The sequence below is a fragment of the Elephas maximus genome, chromosome 1, assembly GCF_024166365.1.
Source record: "Elephas maximus indicus isolate mEleMax1 chromosome 1, mEleMax1 primary haplotype, whole genome shotgun sequence".
NCBI lineage: Eukaryota > Metazoa > Chordata > Mammalia > Proboscidea > Elephantidae > Elephas > Elephas maximus.
Window position 1 is genome coordinate 100,639,202 of NC_064819.1, and position 20,195 is coordinate 100,659,396.

General features: G+C 51.9%; 1 protein-coding gene across 2 annotated transcripts; it reads right to left on the reverse strand.

Annotated features, from left to right (window-relative positions):
• Nucleotides 1–480: 480 nt before the first annotated feature.
• MTCH1 (mitochondrial carrier 1) lies at nucleotides 481–19,942 on the reverse strand. Of its 2 annotated transcripts, none has more exons than XM_049891092.1 (12): nucleotides 19,588–19,942; nucleotides 14,243–14,327; nucleotides 10,675–10,781; nucleotides 10,191–10,268; nucleotides 9,845–9,902; nucleotides 9,422–9,473; nucleotides 7,846–7,905; nucleotides 5,156–5,249; nucleotides 2,940–2,987; nucleotides 2,686–2,753; nucleotides 2,363–2,438; nucleotides 481–1,331 (listed from the first exon to the last, which is right to left on the reverse strand). In XM_049891092.1, exons 1-12 carry the CDS (start codon nucleotides 19,906–19,908, stop codon nucleotides 1,260–1,262), a joined length of 1,119 nt encoding a protein of 372 aa, XP_049747049.1. In that variant the 5' UTR covers nucleotides 19,909–19,942; the 3' UTR covers nucleotides 481–1,259. The 2 variants fall into 2 exon arrangements, with proteins under 2 accessions (XP_049747049.1, XP_049747038.1); XM_049891081.1 differs by having other exon boundaries at nucleotides 5,105–5,249.
• Nucleotides 19,943–20,195: the final 253 nt, after the last annotated feature.

The following is a 20,195-nucleotide window of genomic DNA, read 5'->3' on the forward strand; positions in this document are numbered from 1 at the left end:
CAGGTGATGATAAGATTGGCAGGGAGGGGACATGTCAGTACAAGCCCAAGAGAGGATACGAGAACATGTTCAAATGGGGCAGGGGTGCTAGCACTCTCAGAGGCCTCAAGGGTCAGGGTAGGGAGGGGTCTCCTCCAGCAGCATGCCACAAGCTCCCAGACATCTGTGGGCTGGCACAGAGACAGAGCTTCTACAGGGACCCAGCACAGGCAACCACTGCCACCCTAGGCTTCACCTCAAGGGTGACCAAAAGGCTACTTCCATGGACTAACTGCTGCTGGCATCTCGACCTTTTCGAATTCAGGCAATCGACCAATGTGTGCCCCCAAGCCTGATCTACAGGAAGCCCCGGTGCTCATCCCCGGGCTACACTGCCCTGGCCCTGTTACTTTACAGCCCCTCTCACAGGGACATGATGGGGCAAGAAGGACTGCAGGTGGTTTTTTAAGCTCACAAAAAATAAGAAGCTCCCCACAAAACTCCAAATCACCACAGTACATTTATTTGAGGGAAAAAAAGTAAAATCTTATCATGAATTTTTAAACTGGGTAAAACCAGAGACACTGATCGGCATGACTTCCAGGAATCCACGACCAGACAGGGATCTGGATCCTGCACGTGTAGGCGTCACCATTAAAAGACGAGCATTAGACAAGGGGACACGTGCTGTGCAGTTACATGATTTCCCATTCAAAGACGGTGCTGCCTTCCTATCAGAAAAGTAGTGTTGAGAAAAACGAAGGCATATCCTAGCAACAGCCTCCTAGCACAGGCCTAGACACGATGGAGGCCTTGTGAGAGGGGATCACGCCCTATTTACAAAGTGGGAGTGAGGCTCCCAAATGAGCTGAGGGATGAATGCTGGGGCTGACTCGGGTGTGAGTGGGGGTGGGAGCTGAACCTGTTCGCCTTTCCCCATCAAACCTGGGCCTCCACGAGCTGTTCTCTGGGCCTTTGGACCAGGCGGACTCGGCAAATCTGGGAAGTAAGGGGAGTTTGCCCCAATTCTCCAATGCTACCCCACCTTCTGCAGGTCTAAACAGGTGACTCAATCTACTGGGCGCAGCCCCACCCCCACCCTTGCACCCCACCTCTGGACAGACACACGGCAAATATGGAAACTGAAACCCAGCTGGGCTGGAGCATATCTCCATGTTGCTGGGTTGGAGTCGTCTTGTCTTGCAGGTGCCCCGATATGAGCAGGTCTCACCTACGTGGCCAGGCTGAGACAGCATGTTTTTTGTTAATAGTGATTCAGGTTACTCGAGGGCAAAGCACGATCCTGATGACACTCGGCGGAAAAGCAGGCTGGAGCCACGGAAGAGCTGGCCCTGAAGTGGAAGGAACAGTGGGGTTGGTGAAAGGGGAGTCCGTGCTTCCTCGTTCCTCCCCAGAGGATCCAGGAGCTCAAAGACCTTGGAGAGGGTGGGCTTGCATCCTAGAGGGCAAAGTTGGAATCTGCTTTGTGCCCCAGGGCTCCTCAGTGGCGAAATGCTAAGGGGAGACTCACTGCCCTTATGGCTTCGGAGCTTGAGTGGTCTGGGACTCCCCCAACCCCATGGGGGAGAATGTGATGTTATGGAGAACTAGCCTGAGTCACTGAGAGGAACTGTGACTGTCTCCTCCTTCCTTCCTGCCCTCCCATCCACCCTCTTAACCTTGAGGCCAGTCAGACTACTGGCTCCTTCCCAGGCCAATGCCCCATTAGACTACGAGGTGAACCAAAGCCAGGATAGGACAAGGATCTGTCCTTGGCCAGAAGCCTCAACCCCTGACCTCTGGGCCCAAGAGCTCCCACCAGCAGGAGGGTGCTTTGGCATAGAACCCAAGAGCCCCAGGACCAGCACCCTTGTTAGGCTCCCCATGTGCCCAGCTCAACCCCCAGGCTCTCCTGGCACCCAGGATGTCCCGTAGGAGGGTGGATCAGCTTCCAACACACCCACTGCCCTAACAACCCAGAGAATTCAGCTGACCTAGTCTCAGACTTTGCATTTTCAGCCTGTGTTAACTTTGGGGATAAGAAGTTCTTGGGCTTTTCCACCTACTACACAGGCCAAAGTCCCCTTCTGTTGTCCTAGAAGTCTTGAAGAATCAAACAATAAAAGGAGAGCCTGTTTGATATATACACTGTTTAATTCAGTAAATCCAGATTTAAGCACCTCAAATCCTTTCTGAAATAAGGCAGGGTGGACATTTGATTGCCTTGAATCAAGAGTCCTCATTCTCTTTACCCGCCCTACTCACCCTATTACACATCCATGACAGCCCCTTATCTCTGTATGCACTGGAGCCCACAAACCATTTCATCTGATCCATGTGCTGGAAGAACAGGAAAAGCGTTCTCCCCTCAGCACTTGCTCACCTGCACGCTCAGGTACTTCCAGCAGTGGATCCAGGATTTGAACACTGGGGAGTACGGGGGGAGCCCAGCCTGCAGCCTGCCCAAGAATGAGAGCGATGGATCAGCCAAGGCAAAGGAGGCATCAAAAGCACTGACTTGGAGCTGCCACCCACCCAAACCAAAGATTCGTCCCTAAGGGACTCGGTGCATGCCAGAGGAAGCCAGGGTGCCTGGTGGGTGGAGCCCACACACAGACTGGGTTGGAGAGGGGCAGAGCCCTGGAAAGACTCAACTGGGTCCCCCCAGTGGCCTTGCAGGGTGCCAAGTGAGGGGGGCACACCTACCCACAGTTGTTCACAGCCATGAGATCACCGACCAGCAGGAAGGGGTAGGTCAGCATGCTTACTGCAATCTGAAACCAGAGATGCCTGAGTGCCACCGAGTCTCACCCACCACCAGCCACCCACCTGGGCCCAAGGGGCAGGGACACGTTGTGCCAGCACCCTATACCTAGGCTTGCCTCCACCCACCCTAAAGCTGGCTTCCTAAACCCCACCCAGGCCAATAGGCAGTGGGGTGGGCAGCTGGTTTGACTTACCCCCATCACAAACTTGGTATAGCTTCGGATGGCCAGGGCCTGGCTGAACTGAAGAGACAGAAAGGAAGGCTTGTTTGCTGCAGGCAGCTCAGAATGAAGACTGCAGACATGTGGGCCTAATCCGTCCCACCCAGACTAAGGCCCCCTTCACCTCCCCTCCAGACCGGCCTCATGCCCCCTCTGCACTCAGCACCACACACGCACGCCACACACGGTGCACTCTTCAAGGCCTGCCAGTGGCTTCCCAGACCTTGTTGTCAGAGCCACTAGAAGATGGGGGAGGCAGGAGTGGGATAAGGTGACTGATTGGGAGCTCTGGGATATAGCTGGGGATGGTCAGGAGACCAGGTAAGCAGGATCCCTGGCTGCTGGCCTACATGTAATCCCACTGGACTGGGGGCTTCAAGGGCTTGGTTGGTGTCTGCTGTGATCAACATCCAGTGCTTGCACACAGTGCCAAAAAGACAGACACATACTCTTAACTACCCAGAGGACAGAATCCTGCCTCTATGGCATAAGGTGAGGGGAAACTCAGGGTTTCCTGCACTCTGCCACCTCACCAAGCTCCCCTCCCTTCAGACACCAACTCCTGAAATTCTACTTTACCCAGGAAACAGCCCCTGACTAGGAAAGGTAACCACCCACCCCTCAACTTCCTGTGGAGTGGCCATCCCACCAGATGGACTTGCCCTGGACCCCTGGGTGGAGGTTTACTCAGCCCTCTGCCTGAGTGGCTTTGGCACTCCAGACAGCCTCATCTTCAGCTTTAAGCCACACACAGAAAAGCACTTGAAAAATGCTTTAAATGAAGCTGTTGACTGCTGCTAGTGCTGACGTCAGCATGGCAGCCCCTGGGCAAGCACCTGTCCACCCAGACCAGAGGAAACCAGTCAGCTGTGATCACTCCCCCACTCCCCAAGATTCTCCAGCTGTCCCAGCTTTGCTCTGAGTGTGACGGCAGCAACTCGCCATCCACAAGGCTCCTGAGAAAGGGCAGAGCAGAGGCCATGTGCTACCGTAAAGGCAGGTGGGGTAGGAGCTGCTTAAATTTGCTCACGCTGAAAGGCCAGTAAGTCACCTACCTAAGCAAACTGGCTGGTCGGTTTCTCTGGGAGTGAGGCTCTCAGCTGGTGTGGGACATTCCTCACCACACAGACACAGACACAGACACAGACCCAGGCACACCCTACCCCCAGACCTGCTGAATCAGAATTGTTACGCCTGGAGCCGAGACACCGACACATGCAGACAATGAAAGCCCCCCCAGGTGATTCTGGCAGACAGGCCCCCAGATCCCTCACCTAGCCTCCTGGGGTTGGCAACCACTGCTATGAGCATGTCTGGCCACCAGGAATCCTCCAGCCCCCACTGCTCCCTAACCCTTATCTTAGCTCTGTCTGTCAGCCCATCAGGTCTCTGGATGCCTTTCTTTCAACAACTGCCTTTTAAAAAGACCAGGCCCTCCCTGTGCCTGACCCGACCTGCTGAATGGTCTGTGTATAACAGGCTGTGTAGACCTGTTAACAAAAAAGTGGGGTGAGCCTGGATTGTATACTTCCTAGACGACTTGAAAAAACTCAAGGGGTTGGGGCGGGGAGCACCCTTGGCCCAACACGGGAAAGACCCAGCTTCAGCCCTGCCGAGTTCAAGCTGACTGTGGATAACCCCTTTAATCACTGGCTCTCAGTTTCTGTATCTGTAAAACGGGGACATTAAACCTGCCCTATTCCCTTCACCACCAGGATGCTATGAGGATCAAATGCCATAATGTTCACAAAAGGGTTTTGAAAAGCATAAAACATTAAACAAAGGATGAAGTATTATTGTTATTAGCTGATCCATCTCCTGATCCCTAGCGCTGAGTCACTGTCTTAAACTAGTCTTGGATCAGCTGAGGTCTGTTTTAGTTCTAAAGCCGCCCAGAGACAGGCATTCTATAAACTCCTCTCAGGTCTGGTTACCAATCTGGCATCTCACTTCTCCTGTCCTTTCTCCTTGAGGCAAAGCTGACTGCTGGGATGACTTCTCAGACCACTCCCCACAGCCCTCTCTAGCCCTCTGGCCCTGCTGCTCAGAATCCCACAGTCCTCAAGAGTCTACCTCTGCCCCAGACCCTGGGCGTCAGCAGAACATGGAAAGATGGACAAGTCCTTGTTCCAACCAACCTGGGAACCTGGATTCTGGTCGTTTCCCAGCCCCCCTGGGGTGTCACTCACGCTGTCATCCACCAGGTAGGCATTGATGAAATGGGCCAGCAGGTTACAGCCCCACAAGAAAACCACATCTCCCAGGAGGTGAGGGATTAAGCCACTAAAAAACAAGGTGAGCAAAGATGAGCAGGTGAGGGAGGGGAACACCTCTGGGGGGCTCCACACCCAGGCTGCAGGCAGGGCCGGTCCAAGCTCAACACTTCAGCAGAGCCAAGGACACAGCCTTGGGATGGAACCCTTCTGGTCACGTGGGTGGGCGGCTCAGCCCTCTCCACACTGGGAAGGTACAGGGTTCCTTCTCCCATGGGGAGGTGTTATTTGCCACTTCCGATGCCACAATTTAGTTTATGGTTTCGAACCCCAGAAGCCAAAGCCCAGTAGCCAAGCTTTAAGATATGGATATTGCCAAATCTGGGGTAGTGCAATGAAGATGTGAACAAATGCCTACATGCTGGCTGGTTTCTCCTGGCCTCTTTACCTAACCACTTCTCATGAAGCACTCTACTCAATGTATGTCTTCTCCTCACCCCTAGAAGGTTCCATCGAAGACGTCCCGTGCAAGCATTTGCAAGGAGGGCTGACCTTTAAAGGGACGGCCTTTAGGATGAATAGGTCAATGAACCAATATGGAAGGTTCCCCAGGATACAGTGCTGAGGGCAAAAAGCCAGTCTGGATCAGAAGGTACCATGTGCTACTTGTGTTTATTTGCTTGTTTAGGTATGAAGTGCCTTGGAAGGATCCCCAGGAGAAGACACTGGCTGTCTCCTGGGAGAGGAAGCAGAATTATTTTTGGATTATTAAAAATCTTTATATAAAAATTTTTTGAAAAGTTAAAAGAATATATTAACACATATACACTATGAGGGATGTTAACCTCCATGAGTGCATTCCCCATCCTGTTGTCTCCACCTGTGCTCAGGCTGGCTTCAGTGCTTTTAACATGCACATTTATCACCTTTCTCAAGACCTGCAGGAGGGTGGGGGGGAGGGGAGGGGGAACCCAATGGGTAAGCATCTGCTGTGTGGGACTCCTATTAACACACCAGAGCAGAACAGTATCATGTGAAAAATGCCAGAGGTGGTGTCTTAAGGTCTGACATACCAACTACAGGCACGTGGGCAAATATTCCTATATATTTAAATATGTACAGAGCCCTGTTGACACATGGGTGAAGCGCTCAGTTGGTGTTTGAACCCATCCAGAAATTCTGTGGGGAAAAAAGATCTGGCCATCTGCTCCCATAAAAAGATTACAGCCCAGGAAACCCTATGGGGTAGTTCTACTCTGTCATATACAGTGGATTTGAGTTGGAACTGACTTGACGGCACACAACAACAACAACAACGTTGCGTTGTGGTAGGACCCTGGGTGGTGCAAACAGTTTGCACTTGACTACTAACCTATTGGTTGGTGGTTCAAAACCAACCAGTGACTCTGTGGAAGAAAAGAACTGGCAATCTAGAAATCTGCATGGGGCAGTTCTACTCTGTCCTTTCAGGTCACTATGAATCAAAACTTGACTCTGTGGTACCTAACAACAACATTTATATATGTACATAATATGTGTATGTCTATGTCCATGTATACAAATCAGGGTTTCCCAACCTTGGTATCATCGACATTTTGGGCTAGACAATTGTTGCGAGGGCTGTCCTAAGCATTGTTGGATGTTTAGTAGCAACCCTGGTTTTCACCCAACAGATGCCAGCAGCACCCTCCCACCCCGAGATGTTACAACCAAAATCATCTCCAGGCATTACCATATGTCCCCAGGGGGGCAAAACCACCTCTCATTGAGAATTGCTACATGCACACACACACACACACACACACATAGTATTTCTTGGTTAAATGAGATATCATAAGTAAAAACATATGGCAAAGTGTTAAGCCACAAAATAAATGTTAGCTAACACGGAGCCCAATGTCTAGTGTGCTACGCACATAATACCACGTATGCCGCTAACTAGACCTGAAAAAGACAAAACAAAAAACACACTTGTCAAGTCCAGCTTCTGGGTTCTGTCTAAACACAGGCATCTAAACACAGTCTTCTGAGAACGAGCTTCCTTTCCATGTGGAGTTAAATTGGACGAGAGATAACAAGGAAAGCAGGGGTCTGTGGCCACTGGGAGACTGCGTGCCCTATCCGTGGGCCAGACTTCCTGACTTTTTAGAAGCCAGAGTACGGATTTCTGTGTGAAATATCCAAAATTTTAAATGTTAACTAATTTGTCAGAAACACGACAAGAGCCAGAGTCTGTTGGCTGGAGGCAGCCTGTGAGCTGCCAGCCCTCAACCCTCAGTCCAGGCCACAGATTTCAGCCCTTGTTTAGCAGTAAAACCAAAGTTATGCAGTACCCCAGTTCATGAACACCAGCCCCATGGCCACCTCAGCTATGGGGTGGATGGACAGGGCCTGGCGAGGCTGTTTCCCCAGTGTGCTGGATGAAAAGTGTCATTTTTATGAGAGCCAGGACCTGAGGGGGGTTGGGTGGCTTTAGTCCCAATGATCCATAGCTGGGACATGCTATGCCGCTATGGACTGGATGGCAGGGCCTTGGCCCGGGACTGCCACCCTGCAGAGTGCTGTGGTAGCCTGAGGCCAGCAGCTGCGGCCTGAGAGGCTGAGAGTGCACCTTTTTAATAGAGCCATGCCCCATGGCCGGGTACAGGGGGTATAAACTCACGTACACAAAGAATCCCAGCAGCCCCTCCTCTTTGAAAATCTTCCCAATGGAACTCAGCACGCCACTGCGAAGAAGGCAAGACAGGAATACAAGGTCACCTGGAGCACAGCCCACCACCCCTGCTCAGAGTGCCCTCTCTGCCCCCTCCTTACCCTGTCCTGTGCAGGATAAGGGCAGGGGAGATTCTCTCTGACCAGGAAGAACCCATACGGAGAAGAATAGCAAGCTCTTGTTTGGGGTGAGGGGGGTTTACACAGTTCACGGAGACTGGGGGAAACCCAAGAACCCATGGGGCAGAAGACCCAGCAGTTCTCTGCCGTTGTTTTCTGTTGGATCTTAGGAAGGGGCCTCTCAGGTGGGGCTGCTGCAGCTAAACAACCTTCCAGCAGAGAAGCTTGCAAGCCAACAGCGAGACAGGAAGAGGTGGTGAGTGGTGACAACCACCTTCCCAGAGGGCAGAGAAGGAGCATAGCCCCTGCAGCGTAAGGCCCTGGAGTCAGGCCCCCCAGAAGCAGGCTGGGAAAAGGCATCTGGCCTCCCTAGCAGGGAGTTTGGGGCCTGGTGCCCTGGCCACTGCAGCCAGTTAGAGACCAGAGGAGAGGCTGTGGTGTCTTAGGTGTGAAATGCAAAGGAGGCTCAGTAGTAACCCGTGACCTGCGGCCAGAAATGTCAACTGGCCTGGCCTGAATGGAAGCTAGCCTAGGCAAAAGGAACAATCTAGAAGAGGGAGAGCGGGAGCCAAAGCCACTAGGTCCTGCGGTGCCCCAGCCCTGCCAGGCTCCATCAGCCGTCTTCCTAAAATGGTGACTCAGCCTGCTGGAGCTGTGAGCCAGCTTGCTGCCTCCTGGTCCCATCTATCAACATCGCATTTTAGTCTGGGGGAATGGGCCGATTTCTCATTAGTGAACTCGAAATGAGGCACAGCAGGAGCAGAGCTTCCTTGATGGGGGGCCCACAGGACAGCTGAGAAAACAACTGAACCCAGGAAGATAGACCCTTAGAGAGGAAGATACCAGATGTGTGTCCTCCTGCCACATGCTCCAGGACCCACCTCCTGTCCTGCACAGAGCCTCAGACATGTATGTCCCCACAGCACCCAGCTCAGTGCTGGGCACAGCAGATGCTAGGGGAGTGTTTGCTAAACAGCTGAAGGCATGAACCCCAAAGCCATGGGGCCGACAGCCTCTTAGCAGAGGATGAAAGAGCTACAAGCAGGTTCCATGACAGCCTGGAGAAATCATTAGGGCATAACCTAGGGGGATCCAGGAGGGTCCCTGCTCAGTCCCAGAACCACCCTGAGTCGCAGGATCAGCTCTGGTGCCAGGAATCCTAATCCAAGCAGACTCCAATCACCACTGAATCCCTCCACAGGGCAGCTAGGCTCACCCAGGGCAGCCCCTGACAAGAGACGGGGAAGCGAAAAGACCCCTGGGCTTCAGAGGCCACCACCTCATTCTTCTGCAGTGAGGCAGGCTGAGCTGTCACATTAGAGTGAGGCCAGGAAAAGTGCCATGACAGACCCTAGCACAGCCCACTGAAGGGGACCTGGGCCACTCCCACCAGCCCCGAGAATTACCCACCTGTACTTGGCCTCCCGTCCCACAAACTGGACCATGCAGCGCATTGAGATGACTAAGGGGAAAGAAAACACACAGAGGTGATGCGGTGGGCCAAAGCCCATGACACCCAGCCATGGGGTGCCTGGCCCGGAGTGGCCACTGCACAGGTGCGACATGTCCAGGCATGGGAGAGAAGGAGGGCCACTGGGATTCCCTGTCACATCCACAACCACAGTGTCTCTTTTCTTCTGATTGGAAAGAATCCAGGTTCCCTTCGGACAGGAGTCCTGGCCAATCTTTCCTCAGGTTGGTTCCAACGGACAAGCCTCCACCCCACTGTCACTTCCCAGTAATCCTACTGCTGCCCAATACAGTCCACAAGGGTCACCCCGCCCCACCCCATCACACTCATGCCTTAGACGCAGTCTCCCCCAGGGTGCTCACCATGCAGGGGGTGGGCCAACATGCGGGACACGCACTGCATCATCATCTCGTAGGAGGTCTGGAAGACAGCAGGGGTGGGGAGCTGCTCAGGCTGTTTCCACAAGTGGCACTCCACCTGGAGTGTTGCTGGGTCCTAGGCTAGGTCCCAGAGTGGCTAAGAAGGCATTCTGGGTCTCCTTGCAGTGTCCAAATTGGGCCTCCTTGTACCTACCACCCCACCCACCCATCCACACCCAAGGACCCAACTCTGCTTGTCACTCTGCAATGACCAACCTGACTCGCGGAGATTAGATAGTATCAGACTTCCCGCCAAAGGCCACCCCCTCGCCAATCCTAACATGCCCACCTCCTTCACTACTTTCTTCAGAGAAGTCTTCATGTCATCCTTGTTGGAAACCTGTTCGATCTCATCTGGAGGGAAAACCTGAGATACACAAACACAGGAGGCCAAAAACAGAGTCCAGCTAAGCTTTATCAGCTCTTGCTATTTTCTCTGCAGTGTCCATTTGCTGGGCTTCCCTCCAGTCACTCCCAGGCCTGGAGCTCAGGGCCTGGGGTTGGTGGTGGTGGTGGCGGTGGGCGGGGGGTGGGGGGCAGCCACTGTCTGGTGTCACAACTGTGGGGAAAGGGAAGTACTGGGGGTCTTGCCCTCCCAAGTGAGGAGACTTGGGGTTTGGCCACAGGGTTTGGGAGTCTGGCTACGGTGCTGGGTGGTACCCTGACCAGTCTGAAATGGGAGAAACAGGACCAATGCTTATGTACTGTCTCCAGGGGGTAGCAAGGGGCTCAGAGGACTGTTGGCAACTGCTGTGGCTTCGCCCTTGGCTCACCTTCTTCATGCTGCCCCGGGTCACAGTAGACAGGGCATTGGACATCAGTCGGGGGCTCAAGCCTCGGAACAACCCTATCTTCCCATCCACTTGCACAATGTACTTGGCTAAAAGAAAGCAGAGGAGGCAGCATCACACCCAGCCCAGGTGCTCCCGCTCCTGGATCCCATACACACCCAACCAGACACAGCTTGTCCCTCAAGTAAATACTTCAGTCACGGATGGGAGCACTCATCCAAAGCCCCAACACTGATCAGGAACCAACCCCCAAATGTTCCTTTCTAGCCTCTCTTTCTTTTTATAAAACCTTCAAAACCTGTTTCTGACAATTTCATTTTTTTTTCTAGCTTTGAAAATTCCACTTGACAAACGTGGCTATGACTTTTCAATTCAGCAACTTCAGTGCTGCAACCCAGAAATGAATTCTGTTGCTTGCAGAAAACGTTCTTTTCAGGGAAAAGAAAAAACAAAAGGAGAGAGAAAGAGCGCCCCCAGACAACGATGAATTTTGCAGCCTAAGTGAGAAAAAAGGAAAAGAAAGGGCTTCCAGAAGAAAGACAAAAGGGTATCCCGGCACGGCACTCGTTTACAACTCTATGCCCGTGCCCGCAGGCCTGCAACACCTGAACACACCAGCAAGGACGGTCCCCATCCTGCTCCAGTGCTGCACCCAGGACACTAGCTGACACCTGTTGGCATTATGGATCAAGGCGGCGGGGGAGGCTGTGGAGAAGTAACTAAAACAGAAGCGCCAATGAACTACTCTATAGAAAAAACTTCAGCGGTCAGGGAGGTAGACGCCACCTGTGTGAGTCAGTGTCTTTTCATTAGGGTCTCTAAAAGGATGCCTTTTTAAATGTTTCATTGTTTATTATCACCTGTTTAATCACTTTCAACATGGATATGCATTTTTATACACCTGCATACCTGAAAGCTAGTTGAACATTCTCTCAATGTGCTCCCTTTGGAAACCTTGGGGGCGTAGTGGTTAAGTGCAAAGAGGATGGCAATTCGAATCCACCAGCCCCTCCTTGGAAACCCTGTGGGGCAGAGTTCTACTCTGTCTTATAGGGTCGCTGTGAGTCAGAGTGGACCTGTTTGGTTTGCAGACCCACAAATCTAGCTCTCTAGCACCGCCCAATGGCAGGAACCAGCAAATATGTCTTTTTCTCCTCCGCAACGTCTTTCAACCCAGCCACTTTCAACCCAGCCACGTAATGTCACTGCTTCAACTGGGTTTTGAGAGCACAAATAGGAGGGGAGGGAGGGGACACTGGGCAACAGACATGGCAGTACGCCCTGCTTCAGAGTCAACAAGCAGAAGGAAGCTTTATTTTGGGGGAGGGGAACCCTAGCCATCCAGAAGGTGCAGTAGCAGAAGAGAGAGCTCGTGGGGATAAAGCCTCACAGTGCCATCTTGATCAAAACAATTAACTTCCTTCTACTCTTGACAAGCCCATGGGTAAAAAAAAAAAAAAAAAAAAGAGCAAATTAATTGCCGTGGAGTCAATTCTGACTCATAGTGACCCTATAGGACAGAGGAGAATTGCCCTGTAGGGTTTCCAAGTGGCTGGTGGATTTGAACTAATAACCTTTTGGTCAGCAGCCAAACCCTTAACCAGTGCACCACCGGGGCGATTTCTTCCCATTTCAAAGATGGATATGAATAAGTGAGAGCTGAAAAAGGTACTATAGATTCCTGCAGAGCTGGCCAGGGGCTCCTTCCCATCATTTCAGGAGTCCCTGGAAAACCCCGTCAAGGAAAATGTGTGCCTTCCCACCCTGAGAAGGAGTTACTGTCCAGACAGCTCCGTACGCAGGCAGGCATGGTGTCCGAACTGCCCAACAGGCATCTGCTCACAACATCTAGACTGATCCAATGTTATATAAACAGGGGTCGGGAGTGGGGAAGCACCTCAGAATTCTGCTTATCTTTGCAAGAGGTAGAAAAATGTGTGTCAAGAGCCCTCCTCCAAGTCCTTTTGGAAACCGCTGGGTAGCATGAGGAGCCCTGGTGGCACAGTGGTTAAGAGCTCAGCTGCTAACCAAAAGGTCAGCAGTTCGAATCCACCAGTAGCTCCTTGGAAACCCCATGAGGCAGTTCTACTCTGTCCCATAGGGTCACTATGAGTCGGAATCAACTTGACAGCAATGGGTTTGTTTGTTTTGTTTGGTATAGCATGGGTAAGGATGACCTGAGTTGTAACTGCCCGTCTCCTGTAACATAGCACACGTGGCGACATACACAGATACCACAGTGATGGGGGCCGGCAGCCCTCCAGCCTGGCTTCCCACAAGTCCAGTGTTATCTCTGCATGCTTGCTTCATTGTACAGTGGGGAGTATTTTCTTAATTCTGTGACTTCCTCTCACCTATACTGAAAATTTAAAAATAAAAACCAAATACATTTGCCACAAAATAGCATGTTCTGTCTGGTTCCAGACTCTGGACTTAGTAACATGGGGACAAAACTGGAGAGAAATGGGGTGTGTGACTCTGCCAACGGTTAGTGTGTGACGGTAAAAAAAAAAAAAAAAAAAAAGGTGACATGCGACATGGACAAAGGCCTCAAAGAAGGAGTTTCAGAGAACATTCTGAACTGACTAAGCAGGTAAGAGCAGAGGTGGGTAGCACAAGGCAACAGCCTGCAGCTGAACTCTGACCCTGACACGGAAAGAAAGGGTGCAGTTAAAGACCACCACGGTCATCCGGGGAGGGTGGGGCTGGAAGAGGGAAAGCAATGGTGGGTTTGAAAAGGACTGGATCATCTGGCGCCCAGGGACCAGGGACATGCAGCAGAGGCAGAAGGGTGGGTTTTGCTGGCATCGGGAAAGCATCACTGCAGTGGGCTTCTTGGTGGAGAGGTCTCCAGGCCAGCAGAGCTGCTAGAGCAGGGGGCTGTAAAAAGGACTCAGGTGTGAGAAGCCAACCTTCCTTTGCAGACAGGAAAAGTTCAACCAGGGAAGTCCAGTGGCCTGACCAAGCACCTGAGGCTCGCCGGGGGCAAACAAGTGGGGAGGTGCCTCAGCTTCTGGTGTGATGCCCTTTCTTTCACTACATGCTGTTCTAGAACCAGTGGATGAAGATGCCTGAGTGAGTAGGTGCCACTGCCTGGGGATACAGGGGAAACAGAACAACCTGGAAGACCCAAGAGAAGAGCCAGGAGAGCCCTACAGGCCTCCTGCTGGAGCAGCTGGAGGGCAGAAAAGCTGGGCACGGGGCCACACTGCTCAGAGGGCAAAAGGAAAACCACTCCCACCCTTGCTTCCAGGCACAACCTGGGGAGACATGGACCCATGTCCTGCACCTCCCATCTTTCAGGCACCTGTTTGTCCCCCCTGCTGCCTGGGCTGCCAGCTGTAGGCAGGGGAGCTGGACCAAAACTGCCTTGTTCACCTGCTCCTGCCCTGGCACCCTGCTGCCTCTGACCACTCTTAAATCCCCTTCTCTCCAGGTCTGAGGAAGAGCGCCATGCTGACCGCCATGTCCCCAGGGCCAGCTGCACCTGCTACCCATTTGACACTTTTTTACATCTGTGTGGGGTTTCCTGCCTCGGATGGGCACTCACCATAGGTAAAGAAGCTTGGCAGGTAGAGGACCTTTCTCCCCAGCACATTGGTCCCGATGGTGGGGGGCATCGGTTCATGACCCACCTTCAGAATAAACAAATACAAAAGGAAGGTCAGATTCCACTGCTGCTTCCGTCTCACTGCTTCCCATCTCTTCAGGCCTCTAGCTCTTCTCCCCAGTGCCGTCTCTGTGAGTGTGCTCCCCATCAAAACATAACGCAAGTTTCCTCAGGGTCTGTACCAACCAGCGCCACATCACCTCCGCACAGACAGAATGCCTAGTCACAGATACCACCCCTACCATGATCCAAGTCAACCCCATTCCCTACCACTCTTACCTGCAAACCCCAGATATTCCGAGTTTAGAGTCCCTCATTTCTATGTACTTCAAACCCTTCTCTGATCTCAAAATCAATCTCAGCTCAACTTCTCAGGTTATAAACTTCATTCCAACTGAATTCTCAAATGTGGCAACACAAAACACGTCACACCCAAATCTTAGTCCCAAAGGTGAGCCCCAGCTCTAAGTGACGCATTCCAAAGTCCATCCCGGACTCAAATTTCTTACTGAACCCACAGTAGACACCCCCAAGTCTGTCCAAGTTCCATTTGCAAGATTAACAAACCATCACCCCAAATCCCAGTTGCTCTTCAAATGTATCCGCAACTCTGTCCTGGTCTCAGTCATCACAAAGCTCTGTGACAGAAAGCCCCCTCCACCTTTCTGTGCAGGGCTATCAAACTTCTTGCTGTACAGATGCTGATTATAATTAAGGTATTTGTGAAAATCATGGACAGGTAAAGGACCGTACCATCCACAGTCCTATGAGGAGGGAGGTGGGGCTCTCCTGAGGTTTGCGTTTGTTATGCTGCCAATAATGGGGAGAGAGACACTCTCTGCTGCCACACAAGAGGCCAGGTGCCTAGGAAACCAGCGCAGAGGTGGGGAGTAAGAAGGCCCCTCCCTTGGCAGGGGGCCAGGACACCCCGACACTTTTAAAGCAGGCCAGCCAGGCCCTTCTAGGATGTGGAAGGGGATGAGGCCTGTCTATAAAATGGACTAAGTATGTTTCTATTGTCTTCCTGGCTTAATTGCCTTTCTTTTCCTCCTTAGTCAAGTGTTTTTGAAAGTTCAGGCTGTCCTCGTGTGGGCGTGATTCTGAACAACCTGACAGATTAAAAAACCAAACCAAACTAGTTGCCATGAAGTCGATTCTGACTCATGGCGACCCCACATATTTCAGAGTAGAACTGTGCTCCATTGGGTGTTCAATAGCTGTGATTTTTCGGAAGTAGATCTCCACAGCCTTTCTTTCCAGCACCTATGGGTGGATTTGAACTGTCAACCTTCTTTTTTTTTTTTTAATTGTGTTTTAGGTGAAGGTTTACAGAGCAAATTGGTCTTCCATTCAATAGTTTATATGCAAATTGTTCCATGATGTTGGCTGTAATCCCCGCAAGGTGTCAGCATTCTCCCATTACCACTCTAAGTTCCCCGTTTCCTTTTGTCTGGTTTTCCTGCCCCTTCCTGCCTTTTCATCTCTGCTTTGGGGCATATGTTGCCCTTTTGGTCTCACACAGATGATTGTTCTAAGCAGTACTTTCCTCACGTTTGTTATTGTTTATTTATAGGCCAGTCTATTATTTGGCTGCAAAGGGGTCTCTGGGAACAGCTTCAGTTCCAAGTTAGAAGGGTATCTAAGGGCTATAGTCTCAGGGGGTCCTGTAGTCTCTCTAAGACCAGTAAATCTGATCCTTTTTATGAATTTCAATTTTGTTCTACATTTTCCCCCCACCCTAACCAGGACCTTCTATTGTGATCCTGGTCAGAGCCGTTGGTAGTGTAGCCAGCACCATCTACATCTTCTGGTCTCAGGCTTGTGGAGGCTGTAGTTCCTGAGATCCATTAGTCCTTGAGTCTTTGGTTTCCTTTACTCTCCTTTGCTCCAGATGGTAAGAAACCAATAGCTGTATCTTTAGATGGCTGCTTGCAAGCTTTTAAGACCCCAGACACTACTCACCAAAGTAGGAGATAGAATGTTTTCTTTATGAACTATTTATGCCAATTGACCTAGATGTCCCCCAAGACTGTCAACCTTTTGGTTAGTAGCCAAGTACTTAACTGTCTGCAGCAACCCGGGGACTCCCACATGACAGATTACTGATTATAAATTAAGAAACCTCCTTTGTAAAGGGGATCGCCTTTTTAAAGAAAAAAAATTCTAGTCCAGGGTTCTTGAGGGAGAAAGGGTTGTTAAGCCAGGCTGACCCAGGCAGTTAGCACTCCCCTTCTAGACCTTTTTCCTTTTGAGCTAAGAGCATGAAGGTTCTGAGTTTAAGTTTTATTTTGATTTCTTAAATACAGGCAGTATTCTCCAAGTTGGCTTGTTTGCTGTTTTACCCAGTCTAGTCATTACAATTTGGGAGCTCATAGATGTCACTCACCCTTAAATCTGCCGTGTCCCTTCTCCCCATATCCCCGTGGCTCTCAAATCTGTCAAGTCTATTTTCTGAACCTCCAGTCTGGGTTATCCAAAGGCACACTGGCCATACATCACTCCCACTCTTTTCACCTCCAGGTTTTAAGGATTTTTCCCCAAACCATGTTCATTCACTTTCACCCCCAAATCTGTTAGCCCAGCCCTAACCACAGCCGAGGAGTCCTGGGAGTGCAAATAGTTAATACACTCAGGTGCTAATTGAAAGGCTGGTGGTTCAAGTCCACCCCCAAAGGCGCCTTGAAAGAAAGACCTGGAGATCTACTTCCAAAAAATCAGCCAAAAATTTGGAATGAATCAAGGGCAACTAGTTTAACCATGGTGAAGCCTGAAGCTCTATTCGGATACTCCTAGGCCCAGCCCATTACCTTCAAATCTCCAACTCCCCAAACCTAACACCCACTGGCCTCGATCTGAGGCACTCCCTTATTCACTTAATCTAGACAGCCCCCAAATCTGTCACTCCACTCCTGCCACCCACAAACTGCGATCTACCTTTCTGCAAAATGTCACTCTGATTCCCAAGCTATTCCCATTAAGATTTCACCATAAAATCTGTTATACTCAGCCCGGTTCATATCAGATAGACCATCTCTGTCACCCCAACTGGGCTCACCCATCCTTACCTATCCACCATCCTATTCTCCTCACCCTTCAGTCTCCTTCATTTCCCAATTCTCATTTCCAAACCACCCTTACTTCAAGTTTCTTCTCAAACCTATAAACCAAATAAATCCAGCATGGTCCAAACAAAGCCACTTGCCAGTTCCCCTCCTATCAAGCCCACCCATTCCTTGTACTTCAGCCTTCTTCACTCCACAGACCCTCCACCCATCTGCCGCCCTAAAACCCCAACTTTCACTGAATCTCACTTCTTCGGTCAAAAAAATTCAGCTCCCAATGCCCCTAACTTCTCATCAGGTACCTCTGGTTCCAAACTTCACTCTTTACAATTTCTCTCCCAAACCTGTAATCTCTATTGCTGTAAGTAAAATCTTAATCCTGGAAGTAGCCAGCTCTCACCCTCGAATCACAGCCAAATGCTAGTCTTGGTCTCATCCTTCCCCCTGCGGCCATTTTCAAATCCCAGTCACAATTAGATTCTAGTCGGGGACCCTGATTCTTCCCCTGCCTGGATCTCTCCATTCCTTGCCATACTCCTGGTCACACCCAAAATTCTATTTAAAAAAACAAAAACAAAAACCCATTGCCATTGAGTCGATTCCAACTCATAGTGACCCTATAGGATAGAAGAGAACTGCCCCATAGGGTTTCCAAGGGGCGGCTGGTGAATTCGAACTGACAACCTTTTGGTTAGCAGCAGAGCTCTTAACCACTGTGCCACCAGGGCTCGCAAAAATCTACTATCCCCTCCCCAATTCATTAGACCCCAGATTTCAGTTACCCCCATTCTCAAGGCTCTCCATTCCAATCACCTCCAAGTGTCTCAGTTCAGGTCTAAGGAGAGTAAAATTTGGCCTAAATTCAAATCTCAAACTTCAATTTTTGTTTGCATCTTCCTCCATTTCAATTTTCACCTCCTACCCCCTACTCTTCTTAACTGGCAAATTCGTGGCTACACCTTCAGATACCAGTCCCGGCCCTAACCAGCCCACCACTTTCATCTCAACTGTGCTCATCTCAGTCATGCCCACCTAATTCTACCAAATGCACTCCCTTCACCCCATCCCACTCCCGCTTTCAGGTCAATCTCACCTTTTCTCAAGTAGCCTACTTCATCTGTAACTCACTGCTGGCCACCACCAAATATCGCCAAGCGCCCCACTCATCCCTTCATTTCGGACACATCCCTACCTCCATCTGTTTCTGCCAACCCCTACCTACCCTGCCACCTATGTCCATGCCAGCCCCTTCCTCTGCCCAATTCCAATTTTTTCACACCCCTTCAGCCCAATCCCCCCCATTCCAACAATGATTTCCATTTTCTCTTCCAAATATGTCATCCCCTTCCCCCTAAAATTTTCCTCCACCTTCCCCTCTTCAGACACATCGCCACCACTCCCCTCCCCCAATGCGTCTCTTTATCCGTTCCCCTCCCCCCAAACGCGTCACCCCGTCTCCTCCTTCCACCAAATCTGTCGTCGCCATCAAATCCAGAGACCCTGCCCCTGGTAAATCGATAGATCTCCCCTTCTAAATTTTTTGCCTTCGCCCCCTAGCAACAAATCCCATCACCACTCAACTCAATACCCCGTCCGCCTCCCCCAAGTCTAATATCCCATCCATCCCTCCTAAATTTCTAAACCTCTCTCCTACTCCTTTGTCCCCCCCAAACCGCTTTATATCCATCTATATACAATCCAGAGTACTCGCTCTCCTCTACCCCAGATCTGACCGCCTCACTCCCTGAATCCTTTCCTTAGCCCCCAACCCCTCTCCTTACCCCATTTGCCAAACTTCTCGCCCCTCCCCCAATGCTATTGCTCCCTTATCCCAAATCTGCTGACCTTTCCCTCTAATCCTAAATTCTACGTCTTCATTCCTTCATTCCCATAACCGATCTTCCCTATCCGATTACCCTCCCCCGCCCCAGCGGGGCCTCCAAAGCCCTCCTCTGCTCCTTTCACTCTCTCCCAAATCTTTCGTTCTGACCCCTTCTCTCCGCCTGCACTCCCAAACCCGTCACCCTTGCACCCCCAAAACCCTTCGCCTGTTTCCTCTTCTCCCAAATCCACTGCTCCCACCCTGTCGCCCCCCTAAACCCGCCGTGCCCGCCCCCTCCCCATATCCGCCGCCATCGACTCTCCCGCCCCAATCCTCCTCTAGATCCCAGCCTGTCACCTTCACAGCAGCCTCCACCTCCCCACGGAGTCCGGGGCTCCCACCTGGATGAGGAGCTTCACGTAGAGCAGCGGGTGGCTGAGCGCCGTCACGCCCGCGCCCAGCGCCACGAAAAGCGCCTCGGTGGTCGGGGTGTTGTCCCCGGAGCCCAGGCCCCCGGACCCGCCGTCCATCCTGCGGGCCGAGGGCTGAGCCGCGGGCCGAGGGTGGCGCGGATGTGCGCGGTGCGCGGGGGGCGGATCGCGAGCCCGGGCCTCGACCCCCGCCGCCGCTCCGCCGCGAGCTCCAGCTCCCGCCCCAGCGCCGGCCATCCCCGCGGCACCGCCGCGAGCCCAGGACGCCACTTCCGGGTCCGAAGCCCCCATGGCTCGGGGCCGCGAGGTCACTCCCCGTCACGTGAGGGGCGAAGCCCCGCCCCGCAGGAGCGTTAGGGGGCGGGGCCGGAGCGCACCATTCGAGGGCTCGGGGGAGCCCGGGGGCGTGGCGCTGCAGGCGGCACACGCGGGACGTGCTTCTCGGACTTGGCTGGGGCCCGGCTGCACGCTGGTGTGTGGGTGGCGGGTGAACGGTCGCAGACTGGCCCAGGCCTCGGGTTCCGAGGCTGCCGAGGTCGCCTCAGGCCTGGAGCTTCCCCCGGGATCCCCAGAGAGTC

Coding starts and splice junctions, on each gene's coding strand:
- MTCH1 (XM_049891081.1), bottom strand. CDS start 19,908: ATGGGGGCTTCGGACCCGGAAGTGGCGTCCTGGGCTCGCGGCGGTGCC. Junction 9,474..9,844: donor GTTGGCCCACCCCCTGCATG/GTGAGCACCCTG, acceptor CTTTCCCCTTAG/TCATCTCAATGCGCTGCATG. Junction 7,906..9,421: donor GGACGGGAGGCCAAGTACAG/GTGGGTAATTCT, acceptor CCTTCTTCGCAG/TGGCGTGCTGAGTTCCATTG.